This window comes from Nicotiana tabacum, chromosome 11, assembly GCF_000715075.1.
Source record: "Nicotiana tabacum cultivar K326 chromosome 11, ASM71507v2, whole genome shotgun sequence".
Classification (NCBI taxonomy): Eukaryota; Viridiplantae; Streptophyta; class Magnoliopsida; order Solanales; family Solanaceae; genus Nicotiana; species Nicotiana tabacum.
In genome coordinates, this window is record NC_134090.1 from 156,812,908 (window position 1) to 156,826,665 (window position 13,758).

The 13,758-nt window shown below is 37.3% G+C and overlaps 1 protein-coding gene across 3 annotated transcripts; it reads right to left on the reverse strand.

Moving 5' to 3' along the window:
• Positions 1–1,686: 1,686 nt before the first annotated feature.
• On the reverse strand, positions 1,687–13,521 carry LOC142166407 (uncharacterized). Of its 3 annotated transcripts, none has more exons than XR_012696821.1 (5): positions 12,806–13,521; positions 10,146–10,277; positions 9,851–10,063; positions 2,197–2,396; positions 1,687–2,111 (listed from the first exon to the last, which is right to left on the reverse strand). XR_012696821.1 is itself a non-coding variant. In XM_075225612.1 (5 exons), the coding sequence occupies exons 4-5, from the start codon at positions 9,444–9,446 to the stop codon at positions 8,376–8,378; spliced, it is 996 nt and encodes a 331-aa protein (XP_075081713.1). In that variant the 5' UTR covers positions 9,447–10,063; positions 10,146–10,277; positions 10,366–12,070; positions 12,806–13,514; the 3' UTR covers positions 8,099–8,375. The 3 variants fall into 3 exon arrangements, 2 of the variants coding, with proteins under 2 accessions (XP_075081713.1, XP_075081712.1); XM_075225612.1 differs by lacking the exons at positions 1,687–2,111; positions 2,197–2,396 and adding exons at positions 8,099–9,200; positions 10,366–12,070 and having other exon boundaries at positions 9,276–10,063; positions 12,806–13,514; XM_075225611.1 differs by lacking the exons at positions 1,687–2,111; positions 2,197–2,396 and adding an exon at positions 8,099–9,200 and having other exon boundaries at positions 9,276–10,063; positions 12,806–13,514.
• Between the last annotated feature and the right edge of the window lie 237 nt (positions 13,522–13,758).

The following is a 13,758-nucleotide window of genomic DNA, read 5'->3' on the forward strand; positions in this document are numbered from 1 at the left end:
ATACAAGTTATTCTGTATTATAAAAATTAATCAATTTAGTAGTGTACTTGATTAATTTTCTCCTTTGATTTTCTTAGTGTTTTAGTTTGACATCCTAAAAATGATATGATGTTTTAATTTGAAATCCTACAAATGATATGGAGTTTAGCCGTGGTAAAAAGCTATTGTTTTTCCTTTTGAAACACAAGTCTTTATTGTATTAAAATCACGCCTTCCTCCTGCAAAAAAAATTGTAATACAATCTAATAAGGAAAGATTAACAAATAAAATTCTAGTTGTAAAGTTCTAACATTAGGAAATTAGCATAAATGGTAATTGAATGTTTATTCCTAAATTTTAGGAATGACAACTTAAATTACAATTTTATCTAGTGTGAAGTCGATTTTTTAAGGGTAAAAAAGGCAAACGATATTTCGCTAAAGGCCTTCGTGCTTTTAATATAGTATAGATTAACTAAACTCTCACAAGCATTCAGGAAAGGAATTTTTACATTCTTATGCCATATAGTAAACTATATTGCCCATCATGCTTAACTTTTAATATAATTACCTTCTATATACCTAATGTTATACCCCATTTCAACACGGGTCAAATCAGAGTATTAACATATTGGTAATTCTGAGGTTTAATTAATTAAAGAGAGTCACCACCTAATTAATTTAATGGTGAAATAGGACACCAATTTTAGCTAAGTAATGCTTAAAATTAACTCTTTTTGTGGTCTGCTTAACGTTAAAAATTCTAGGTAAGGGTTCTAGTTAATCCTATAGGGAAGGTTATGAAGGCACCCTGTATGTTCCGTTAATACGGTTAACAGGCCAAACTTAGGTTGCTTGTTAAAAATGACTATAAGTCTTGAGTACTACGTTGCTCGATTAGTTAACAAAGATAATCTTAGAAAAGAAATATTGGACAAACTTAATAAAAATCGTCCTTTTAAATGGTAAGTAACCTCCTAATATTTCTATATATTTTTTAAAAGCTTGGTTAAGAAAAGCTCTCAAGAATCGGTCACAAATGTATTTGGTCAAAATGCTATTGTTATTTGTATTCAAAACTGTTTGAACTAGAAATCTGATATTATCAAATCTATCTTTGAAAAGACTAATCGTTTTGAAAATAACAAATCAAAACTTATCTTCTTAAAATATAAAAAAACTGATTTAAAAACACTTTGATAGGTTTAATATAGATAAATGTAACTAAATGTGAATCTATAACTCCATGTTCTATATTAATAGATTGAGATTTTACTACTACTACTACTTAAATTAGGGTCTACTACCCCAATGAAGGCTTAGCTGCGATAAAGCAAATAATCACAAAGATAAAATGTTAGCCAGCAAAACAAAAATAAGACAAAACGACAAGTAATCTTCTATCCAATTCCAACAATTCGAGGAGGCTACAAGAGAGTAGTCTCGCCTGAAGAAAAAGGGAAATAAAAGAATTAGCGGAACAGATTAATGTCCTAAGATTAAGCATTTTCTATTGAACTAATTTCCAAAGTTTAAGGATCTAGCAATAAATATTAGGGTTCATTAAGCTACCCGATAATCTATCACAAACTTTAAAGAATTAGAAAAAAAATGCACCAGCATACATGTTCCTTCGTGAAGGAAGAACAATAAATTCCTATGGTCATGGTTTCTTAAGAGTTAATGCAGCAAGCAAGTCGGAAGCACATTTCTGTCAATGCAATTTATTTCAAGCGAGATGTTTAAAATCCTATAAGCATGACTTCTAAGCCTTTCGAATATCATTCTTTTACGGCATTTTAGCAAAGTACTTCTTCTATATGACATTTAAGTAAGTAAATAGTGGCTAATCCATAAAAGTTCATGGCCTACAAACATGATTCTTAAATAACTGAAAACGGCATATTAACTAAGGATCTAATAATCAGGATGTTGTTACTGAATCCCGTGTTGATCAACAAGAGCAATCTGAGCATTTTGAAGGAGTTACAACTGAAGCTTTACAAAAGCTAATTGATGCACAGGTCGGCAAAGCTCTTCAGGCACTTGTTAGTCGATTGCCTGCTGCACCACCCACACCAACTCCTAATAATAATAATACATTGGAGAATCCCCGTTCTGGTCTTGATAATTCTGGAAACGGAGTAACCCCCAGTGAACCACAGGAAGGGGGACCAGGTAATTCAAATAATTCATATTTGCAAAATTTAGTACTAACCTTGCAGAAACAGATTAAGGAACAAAATGAGCGTATTGAACAAATCCCTGGAGTTCCGCCTATAATAAAAGGAGTAGACATGGACAAATACTCACAACAACCATGGAAGCCAAGTGCTGCTCCCCTTCCAATTCCGAAAAAGTACAAAATGCCTGACATCCTGAAATATGATGGTACTACAGACCCACGTGACCACGTGACTGCATTTACAACAGGCGTAAAAAGCAACGACTTGACCAAACAAGAAATTGAATAAGTATTGGTCAAGAAATTTGGAGAAACACTCACCAAGGGTGCATTAACCTGGTATTCTCTTTTATCTGAAAATTCTATTAATTCTTTTGCTGAGCTTGCAGATTCTTTTATTAAAGCACATTCGGGAGCACAAAAGGTTGAGAAAAGAATGGAAGATATTTTCAAAATCAAACAAGGGGATTCGGAGCTGCTTAGAAACTTTGTTGATAGATTCCAGCATGAAAGAATGACTCTACCTCGTGTGCCTAACAATTGGGCTGCAATAGCCTTTGGAAGTAATTTAAATGACAAAAGTTCTGAAGCCACGAGACGACTCAAAGAAAGCCTTCGAGAATTTCCCGCAAACACGTGGAATGATGTTTACAACAGGTATAGTACGAAGCTGCGAATTGAAGAAGATACCGTACCTAAATTTCATCATGAAGAAAGGGGCGGTCCCCGAAGATCAGAAACCGAAAAAAGATCAGGTAAAAATAGGTACGATCCATATATGGGACCTGCAGGAAAAGACCCACGGTCGAAACAAGATAGCCAGCAATATGATCAAAAATTGAGGAACCGGGATTCTGGCTCTTCTTCAAAGTTCAGGAATGATCGGAATAGACAAGAATCACGAGAAGATGACAGAGGTTTAAAGGCACGATTCGGTGGATATAATTTTAATGTCTCTACCTCCGAGCTCGTAGCTGTTTTAAGAAGCATGGGAGATAAGGTACGGTGGCCAAAAGAGATGCGGTCAAATCCAAATAGACGCAATCCAGATCATTGGTGCGAATTCCACAACGATCACGGGCACAAAACTTCAGAATGTAGATTCATGCAGAGTGAAGTGGATCATCTATTGAAGCAAGGGTACCTCACTGAGTTATTTAGTGAGAAAGGAAAACAAGCTTATATGAAAAACAGGCAAGAGCCACCACAACTTCCTTCACCCAAGAGGACAGTGAATGTCATAAGCGGGGGAGAAGATATTCACGGCATAACCTACACAGCCTCCGACAAGGTTTCTAAGGTAACAATTACACACGGGAAACGGGTGCGGCAGGTCCTTGAAAATGAAAGTATTTCGTTCGATGATGCAGATACCGAAGGAGTGACAACTCCACATAATGACGCATTGGTAATATCTTTACTTGTACATGATACTAATGTAAAATGAGTTTTGATTGATCCAGGGAGCTCTTAAATATTATATTACTAAGGGTACTACGGGAAATGCAAGCTGAAGACAAAATGATACCCAAGGCGCACACCTTGTCAGGCTTCGACAATTCAAGTGTAGTAACAAAGGTGAGGTAATTCTAACAACTTTTGCTATGGGTGTTGTGAAGGAAACTAAATTTCAGGTAGTTGATATGGAAATGGCCTACAATATGATCATGGGGAGACCATGGATATACGATATGGATGTTGTCCCATCAACTCTACATCAGGTTATGAAATTCCCATCACCATGGGGAATTTGCCAAATTCGTGGGGATCAACAGATGGCTAGAAGTGTCAACGCTGTAACGAGTACGAGCGCTGTAAATAAAGGAAAATAGCAATTACAGGAAACAGTTGAAGGTAAAAAAGGTCAAACTTCAACTGAACAAGAGAAGACAGATTTGGACTCAAGGCCTGACACAATTCAGGAACCTGAAGAAAATGAAAGCATCAAAACGACAATTAAAGAGCTTGAGGCAGTGATGTTATTTGATCAATGGCCTGAACGGAAGGTTTATGTCGGGGCCAATCTAAGCTTAAACATGCGAAGTATGATAATCGAATTTTTAAAAAATAACTTAGACTGCTTTGCTTGGTCCCACACTGATATGACAGGGATACCACCGAATGTGATGACTCACAAACTCAATGAGGACCCTTCTTTCACACCAATAAAGCAAAAGAAACGAAAGCAAGGTGCTTTCAAGAACCAGGTGATTCAGGATGAAGTCCAAAAATTGTTAAAAATCGGATCAATCCGTGAGGTAAAGTATCCTACTTGGTTAGCTAACACGGTGGTCGTACCCAAGAAAAATGGTAAGTGGCGTGTTTGTGTGGATTATACCGATTTAAATAAAGCTTGTCCAAAAGATTCCTTTCCCTTACCGCATATAGACCAACTAATTGATGCAACCGCAGGTCATGAACTTTTAAGTTTTTAGATGCATACTCGGGGTATAATCAAATTAAAATGGATCCTGGTGATGAAGAAAAAACTTCTTTCATCACAGACAGGGGGACTTACTGTTATAAAGTAATGCCCTTTGGTCTCAAAAATGCTGGGGCAACCTATCAAAGGTTGGTCACCAAAATGTTCCAAGAACATTTAGGGAAAACAATGGAGGTATATATAGACGATATGCTCGTCAAAACCCAGCAATCTCATGATCATATTTCTCATCTATCTGTTACTTTTGAAATTTTGCGAAAATTTAATATGAAACTCAACCCAGAAAAATGTGCATTTGGAGTTGCATCAGGTAAGTTTTTGGGTTTTCTTGTTTCTAATCGTGGTATTGAAGTGAATCTTTCTAAGATCAAAGCAATAGAAGAAATGCCTGATATCCTTACTAATAAAAAGGAAGTACAAAGATTAACGGGAAGAATTGCAGCTTTGGGAGATTTATTTCCAAATCCTCAGAAAGGTGTTTTAAGTTTTTCTCTGCACTTAAAAAGCAAGATCATTTTGAATGGAATGAAGATTGTCAACAAGCCCTTAAAAGTTTGAAAGCTTATTTGTCAAAACCACCGTTGTTGGCAAAACCAAAGGTGGGGGAAAAACTTCTCATTTATCTGGCCGTATCTGAAGTCGCAGTGAGTGTTGTTTTAGTCTGCGAGGACCAAGGTAAACAATCTCCTATTTATTATGTAAGTAAGTCCTTATTGGAAGCTGAGACACGATACCCACAGCTAGAAAAATTAGCATTAGCTTTGATCATGGCATCTAGAAAATTAAGACCTTATTTTCAATGTCATCCCATTAATGTAGTTACTGCTTTTCCGCTTCGAAATATTTTGCATAAACACGAACTTTCAGGAAGATTAGCAAAATGGGCTATAGAACTAAGTGAATATGAAATTGTTTATCAACCCAAGACCGCTATAAAGTCTCAAGTACTAGCTGATTTCGTGGCTGATTTTAGCCAGGGGATGCATTTAGAAGTAGAAAAAGAATTACTAGTTTTTAATGGTGCGAACCCGGGGACTTGGGTTTTATTCACTGACGGTTCATCTAATGTAAAAGGGGCAGGCCTAGGAATAGTCCTCGTACCACCTGCGGGTGAGACTATTAGACAGGCTATAAAATGTCATTCTATAACTAACAATGAAGCAGAGTATGAGGCTGTAATTGCAGGTTTAGAATTGGCACGAGAACTCGGCATAACACAGATTATAATCAAGAGTGATTCTCAACTCGTGGTTAATCAAATGCTGGGGACTTATACAGCCAGAGAGTCACGAATGCAAGAATACCTCGCAAATGTATGGGAGTTAATAAAGCAATTCCAAACTTGGAAAGTAGTGCAGATCCCAAGAGATGAGAATGTAGAGGCAGATGCTTTAGCAAATCTTGCATCCGCAGCAGACGTAGCAAACAATACAAATGCTTCAGTCATACATCTATTTCATTCTGTTCTCGAATCTGATAAAAATGAGGTAAATTTTAATCATCTAACATGGGATTGGAGAAACGAAATTGTTGCCTTTTTACAGCACGGTACCGTGCCTAATAACAAAGGAAAGGCTCACGCGCTTCGCAAAAAAGCTGCACGATATTGTTTATATCAAGGAAATCTTTATCGGAAGATGTTCGATGGACCACTAGCAAGGTGTCTCGGACCCTCTCAAACAGAATATGTGATGAGAGAAGTACATGAAGGACATTGTGGGAATCACGCAGGGGGACGATCACTGGTAAGAACATTAATTCGCACAGGATATTATTGGCCTAAGATGGAAGAAGAGGCAACCAGTTTCGTGTCCAAATGTGATAAATGTCAAAGGTACGACAATAATATGCACAGACCAGCTGAGTTATTACATTCTGTTATAGCCCCGTGGCCCTTTATGAAATGGGGAATGGATATCGTAGGTCCACTTCCACAAGCAAAAGGTCAGGTAAAGTTTATACTTGTACTTACAGATTATTTCACTAAATGGGTAGAAGCAGGTGCATTTAAACAGGTACGAGAGAAAGAAGTTAAAGACTTCATATGGAAAAATATAATATGCCGCTTTGGAGAACCAAAGGAGATCGTGTGTGACAATGGACCACAATTCATTGGAGCTCAAATCACAGAATTTCTTCGAAGTTGGCAGATCAAAAGAATAACTTCTACGCCATACCATCCAGTAGGTAATGGACAAGTAGAATCTACTAACAACGTCATTATCAACAACTTGAAGAAGAGGTTACAGGATTCAAAAGGTAATTGGCCTGAGGTGTTACCTGGAGTATTATGGGCTTATCGTACAACGACCAAAACAGGCACTGGAGAGACACCATTTTCAATGGTTTATGGTGCGGAAGCCTTAATTCCAGTTGAAATAGGTGAGCCAAGCACACGGTACGATCAGGCAACGGAGGAATCTAATGATGAAGAGATGCGGGTTAGCCTAGATTTACTTGAAGGGAGAAGAGAAGCTGCATTGATAAGGATGGCAGCACAAAAGCAAGTAATAGAACGAAATTACAATAGGAAAGCACGCCTCAGATTTTTCAAAATTGGGGACTTCGTGCTTAAAAAGGTGTTCCAATCTGCAAAGGCTGCTAACTCAGGAAAGCTAAGTCCAACATGGGAAGGACCGTACAAAGTCCGTGGCATTGCGGGAAAAGGAGCATGCCAGTTGGAGACAATGGACGGTAAAGTTTTACCCTCACATTGGAATGCCGTCCACTTAAAAAGATATTACTTTTGAGAAAGTACCTACGGTCAGGTATCATCATGTTAAAATTTCTCCCTTGGATTATTAATATTTTACTAATGATTTTAGATGCTAGGCAAAATACCCTAACTCGTGCCAAATGATGAGTCACAACCTGCAAAGCAAAATGGAGTATTCTTTAATTCCTAGCCCAGGGTTACAATTAATCTGATGGAAATACACACGAGTTAGGCAGTCTTCATCTATAATCGCACCTTCGAGTCCCGTATATCTTTCTGTTTCAGGAAAAAGGGCCAAAGTAAAAGAAATAAACAAGTGCTCGAGGCTTCATACTTCACCGCTCAAACACTTGGGGGACTACAATACATGTACACAGATACGTGTAGAAATGCAGATACGAATATCGAACAACAGAGTCAAGTGTTGAAGTAAAAGTTACGAAGTCTTCAGCGGTTATGAGAATAACAGAGTCATCTCTCAAAACTCATAAGCAAAGTCATCTCTCAAACCCTTCTTAATATATAAAGATAGGGTCATGACTATGTACTGAAACAGGTTATGAAGAAAAACCTTGTTTATTCTATATTATGTACAAATCTGTTACAAGAAAAATAGTTACGAGAAAGTTGTAGATGTATTGTAATACATGTAATAGTCAAACACTTGTTAAAGTTTATGAATAAAAACTTGCGAAAGTTGTTTCAAACAAAACGTGTGTATTCCTATTTCTTTCATCGTATTATAACACCATTATAAAGTTGAGACGTCTTCTTCATTAAGTGTCGATAAAATAAAAGGGCCCTCTTTTATAAGCCTCATGTTGATAATTCATGAGAAGAATCATAAAGCATTTTAAAAGGATAAAAATGCTAAGCTATTCCATAAGTCCTAGATAAATAGGCAAGAATAGAATATACAGAAGTACCGATAAAACTTCTTAATATAAAAAAAAACTAAGTACAAACCTAGTCAACAAAATATTTGTTTTATACAAATGCCCCATTATGATAACTGGGGACTTCATCAAAAGATCCCTTACAGCAATTTCATTTTCAGCTAGTCACTGAAGGGTTTGGAACATCAGAAGTTTCACCCTCGGGAGCAGCAATTGCAACCCCAATTGCTGCAGTAGCCACTTCTTCATTTAAAAGTTCTTCCGTTCCAGGAGCTTCAAGTACAGGAGAAGGAGTATCAGTAGATTGTTGACTTTTCTCGATGGTATCTACAACTTTGGCCAGTTCAGACTGCAAGTCAAAACCTTCCTGAGTAGCTTCCATCAAAGCATCACGACGAGATTTCAGGAAAGCCCAACTCACCTCTATATTGAAGTTCTCCTCCAGAAGTCCATATTCCTTTTCCCACATAGCAAGATCATTTTTTAAGATTTGGTGCTCAGCTAAATGGGAATCAAGAGAAGCTTCAAGAGAGGCATGAGAACTCTTCAAGGCATGAATCTCGTCAGAGGAGGTCTGTAAGTCAGCCTGAGCTTGAGTCAAGCTTTGCACTAACTCTCCTGCATACTCTTCTTTCTTAGCCAAAAGTGCCTTAAGCTCCCTAAATTCTTCACTACCCTTGGATAATTGTTCTGACAAAGAGCATTCCAAAAGCTCTTTGTCTCTTTTAAATTGGCTTGAAGAAGCCTTGGCAGTTGCCAGTTCAGAAGTCAAACCACGGTTTTGCTGCTCCAGGAGGTTTTTATTTTCTTGCAACTCCTCTATGGTCCCTTGAGCATTCTCAAATTGTTCTTTCCAATTGGCTGCTTCAAGCTGGGCTCCCCTGGCTATTTCTTCGGCCTCGTGGACAGTCTTTTCAGACTCACGGGCTTTTCTTTCCAGAAGGGAAATTCTTCCCATTAATTCTGTACCAATGAGGTTAGCCTACAGAGACAACTCATAGAAATGAGGGATTAAAGATAAATAAAAAAAACTTGTTGGTAAGAAGAGGAAAAATACCTTTAAAGTATAATGAACTATGTCATTCATCAGAGTCAAGCAGCTATGGCTCTCCATCTTCTTCTTCTCAATATCTCCAATTAGGGGCTCGAGCCAAACATCGGCTCTACTAGTCTTTCTCAAGAGGCTATGATTGGCAAGAACTTCCAGAGTAACACTTCTCATAGCCATACTTCCACTGCTAGAACCCGTCTTTGTACGATGAACAGAGGAAAGAGGAGCAATGGAAGGAATGGAAGGAGAAAATGTAGAAACAGGAATGGAAGGAGAAGATGTAGAAACCAACGCAGGAGCGGAAGCAGGTGCAGTAGAAACTGCCAAGGGAACGGATATAGGAGCAGTAGAAACTGGCAAAAGAACGGAAGTCGTCAAAACTGGTAAAGAAATACTTACGGTTGGCAGAGGAATAGAGGAAATAGGAACGAATGAGGAAAGATGAGCTTCATCAAAAACAGGGTCGAGCTCACCACTCCCGAAACCACTATCAAAAAGATGCTGAATTGACTCATTATTATCTCTTGGTTAGGTGTCTTCGTCAGAATGAATCAAAACAGGCTCGGTGGTGGAGGTCCTACCGGGAGTGTCTTCAATTTCATCATCAATGATTATTCGCCTCCTGACCCTTGGCCTGGTAATTAGGGAGGTACCCTCCTCTTCTTCTTCAGAACTTTCCTTTATAGCTTTCCTTTTTGGCAGCAAGGCTCGAGCCTTATCCAAATCAAGAGCAGCATTCGCAGACATGCGAATGGCCATAGCTACTTCAGCCGTCATTCCTCTAACGCCAAATCCTGATTAAAGGATGGATATACATGATCAAAGTTGAGTAAAAAATGCTTAACATATAAAAAAAACATATAAAAAGGGGCATACCATGTGTTTTGACCTTCCAGCCATGTAAGGAAGAAATTGATTTCCAAGTTCTTTGCTCCCTAGAAGCAATCTTCAAAAGTGAGTCTACCCAACCGCGGAAGTTGGGAATAGGTTACACATCTCCCATGGTTGCTACAAAAAACCAAGAAGAGACGAGGTTAAAAACAAAATTTCTTTTGAAATTCTCAAAAGTAGGTACGGTAAATAAAAGGAAACCTACGTTCAAAATTCCACTTCTCAGGGAAGGGAATATTTGTTTCGCCAATCAAGTCCATCGTACGAATAGCAACGTAACGGATATACCATCCACGATCTTTGTCATCTTCAGGATTTACCAGAACTTTTTTGCTCTTTGCAGTTAAGGTAAAACCCCCATGGCGTATTAAGTTAGGGTGGTACAGATGAATGAGGTCAGAGAAGGTGAAATTGACATTGGCTTTGGAGGATAAATATCTCAAACAAGCCACTGTTCTCCACACTAGTGGACCGATTTGGGCCAAACAAATTGTAAAGATACGGCAAAAATCAAGAATAACTGGGTCAATCGGAGGATTAAAACCTAAAGTGAAGGGGTAAGTATAAACAAAAGAATACCCACTTCTAAAGGAGGAAATTCTTTGATTTGGGGAAGGAATTGACATTCGAAGACTATCCTTCCAGTTACAATCTTTTCTTATGGTGGGGATTGTAAGCTCGGTTACTATTGTAGGGTAAGTATCGGCTTTTTCTTAATTTGCAATTTGTTTTTGAAGAGACGTTTTGTCACTTTCAAAAGACAAATCGTTGGGAACTATCTCATCAACTGAGGGTTCTTGAGAAGAATCAAGAATTTCTCTACTTTTAGAAGAGGGGGCCTTTGGGATAGAACTCCTTGAAGAAGAACCAGAGGAGCCACCTCGAGTAAATTCTAACCCTGTTCGAAGCCTACCTCCTCCGCCTCTTCTGTGTCTAACAGGGGCGTTGGGGAATTGGTCTAGAATTGGAACTTTTTTACGGTTAGGGTTTGAAGAAGACATTGCTAGGAAGGATAAGTCGAAAGAAAGTAAAAATAAAGAAGAAAGTATTTGCTGAAGATTTGTGAAGAAGACAAAGGAAGAAAAAGTTATGTATATAATGAGAACCGTCAACCTTAGAAGTGTAATGATGGAAAGCCTATAATAAAGGCAGCTATCACTTCGTGAATAGTGAGAATGAAGAAGTCTCGAAAAAGGGTGTAAATAGCAGAATCAATCAGAAAATGACACATGGGCAGAACATTAAATGGAAAAGACTGTTGAGGCGTTAATACTGTCATAAGCATTAATTGTGGCAAAAATTCCTTTTTTATGAAGATCCACTTCTCAATTATTTAATTGATAAATAAATGGAAAGTGGGGGGACTATCTGTATTGGGAAAAAACTGAGTTTATATTAAAGATGATGTGGCATGACACGTGGTTTAGTTAAATGGTCAAAGCGCAACAATTGACTAAGAGGCACGGTTGGAGACAGCCACGGGAAAAAGAATTTAAATAGGCACGAGACGAAGAATAGATACGAGTCTCGTACCAATTTAAATTATTTACGGCCAACGGATTAGAAGACATTAAAGACAAAGATCTGATGACAGAAAGGAGTCCAAATTCATTATTAAATACTTGATACGTTAGAAAATTGGTATTTAATAGGAATGATTGTATAACGGCTTATTTAATGTCATTTACTACTCATAATTATATCATTAAAGCTGAGACTTCATTCCTTTACCTAGAATTATCTATAAAAGGAAGAAGTATCATCATTTGTAAGGACACGGAATACTATTGAGAGTTCATTGAAATACAAAACTATTTGCTGTTTTATCATCATTCTCAAAAGTATTTTATTTTTGTCTCTTGATTATCCAATTCCAACAATTCGAGGAGGCTACAAGAGAGTAGTCTCGCCTGAAGAAAAAGGGAAATAAAAGAATTAGCGGAACAGATTAATGTCCTAAGATTAAGCATTTTCTATTGAACTAATTTCCAAAGTTTAAGGATCTAGCAATAAATATTAGGGTCATACAAAGTCATTAAGCTACCCGATAATCTATCACAAACTTTAAAGAATTAGAAAAAAATGCACCAGCATCCATGTTCCTTCATGAAGGAAGAACAATAAATTCCTATGGTCATGGTTTCTTAAGAGTTAATGCAGCAAGAAAGTCGGAAGCACATTTCTGTCAATGCAATTTATTTCAAGCGAGATGTTTAAAATCCTATAAGCATGACTTCTAAGCCTTTCGAACATCATTCTTTTACGGCATTTTAGCAAAGTACTTCTTCTATATGACATTTAAGTAAGTAAATAGTGGCTAATCCATAAAAGTTCATGGCCTACAAACATGATTCTTAAATAACTGAAAACGGCATATTAACTAAGGATTTAATAATCAGGATGTACTATCAACAAATTTCATAGGCAGGTTCATATGAGAATTTAGTCAAACACATGCCATTCTTATTTGAACTCTCTATTGCCAGAATACGCAATGAACCACAAATCATGGTTTCTCAACAAACTAATTCCTAAATCATGATTTCTACATAGAAAACAAGTCACATTCTTAAGCAACCATTTATTATGGTACTCAAAATAGAAAAATAAGAAAAACAGGGAGAAGGAAATTTAAAGCTACGGACCTGCTTGGGGGCAGTGAACCGAGGGCGACAATCTTAGATGCACTCTCGAACTCCGACCTCGAAACTCCTACTGCGAACAACTTTGTTGGAGAGTTTGGAAAAGAAATACGAAGTATTTAAGGAAAGGCTAAGCTTTTGGGAAGTCTTTTGAAGAATAAAACGTGAATAGAATAAAGAGAGAAGACGACTCAAAGTAGCGATTTTAGGTTTGAGAAGCGGTTAAAACTTTTTGTTTAAAGAGAAAGGCAGCGACTTCAAAAAAAAAAGAGTTTAGGAGTGGGAGGCAGCTAACAACCATCAAATTTGGGGTAAAAGTGCGGCTAAAAACCATGTCCAGATGGACTCCAAGTGCTGGTTTTTATAGGTGAAAATCTAGGGTTCTTGACTTGGGTGGGATTTTGAAATTCAGATCTTTAATTTCGGTCAACATATCCATTTGAATTTGGACGTTGGGGATTTGAACGGTAAAATAGTCGTTCATCATTTAATGAGCGAGATTTGAGCAAATTTGTTTCGGATTTGCATGAGAATTTGAGCATATTTGTTTCAAATTAATACCCAAAATGGTTGGGATGTGCTCTTGTACACAGGGATTTGAAAGTCAAGAATTGGCCAAAAAATGGAAGAAAAGTCAAGATGAAAGGAAAAGGAGGTAAGGATTGAAAAGGATGGAAAGGGAAGGGGAAGCTTATTTTCTTGGTGAAAGAAACATCTTTTGACTTTTTGTGAAAAAATGGAGAAGAGGACAAAGGTGTAGGTATGATATTAAATAGATGTTGATATAAAAAGCAAAGTAATAACAATATTAGTTACGGTACTACTAATAGAAGTAAACGTAGTAATAATATACAATATTAGTTACGGTACTACTAATAGAAGTAAACGTAGTAATAATAATTATAATAATAATAATAATAACAACAACAACAACAACAACAACAACAACAACAACA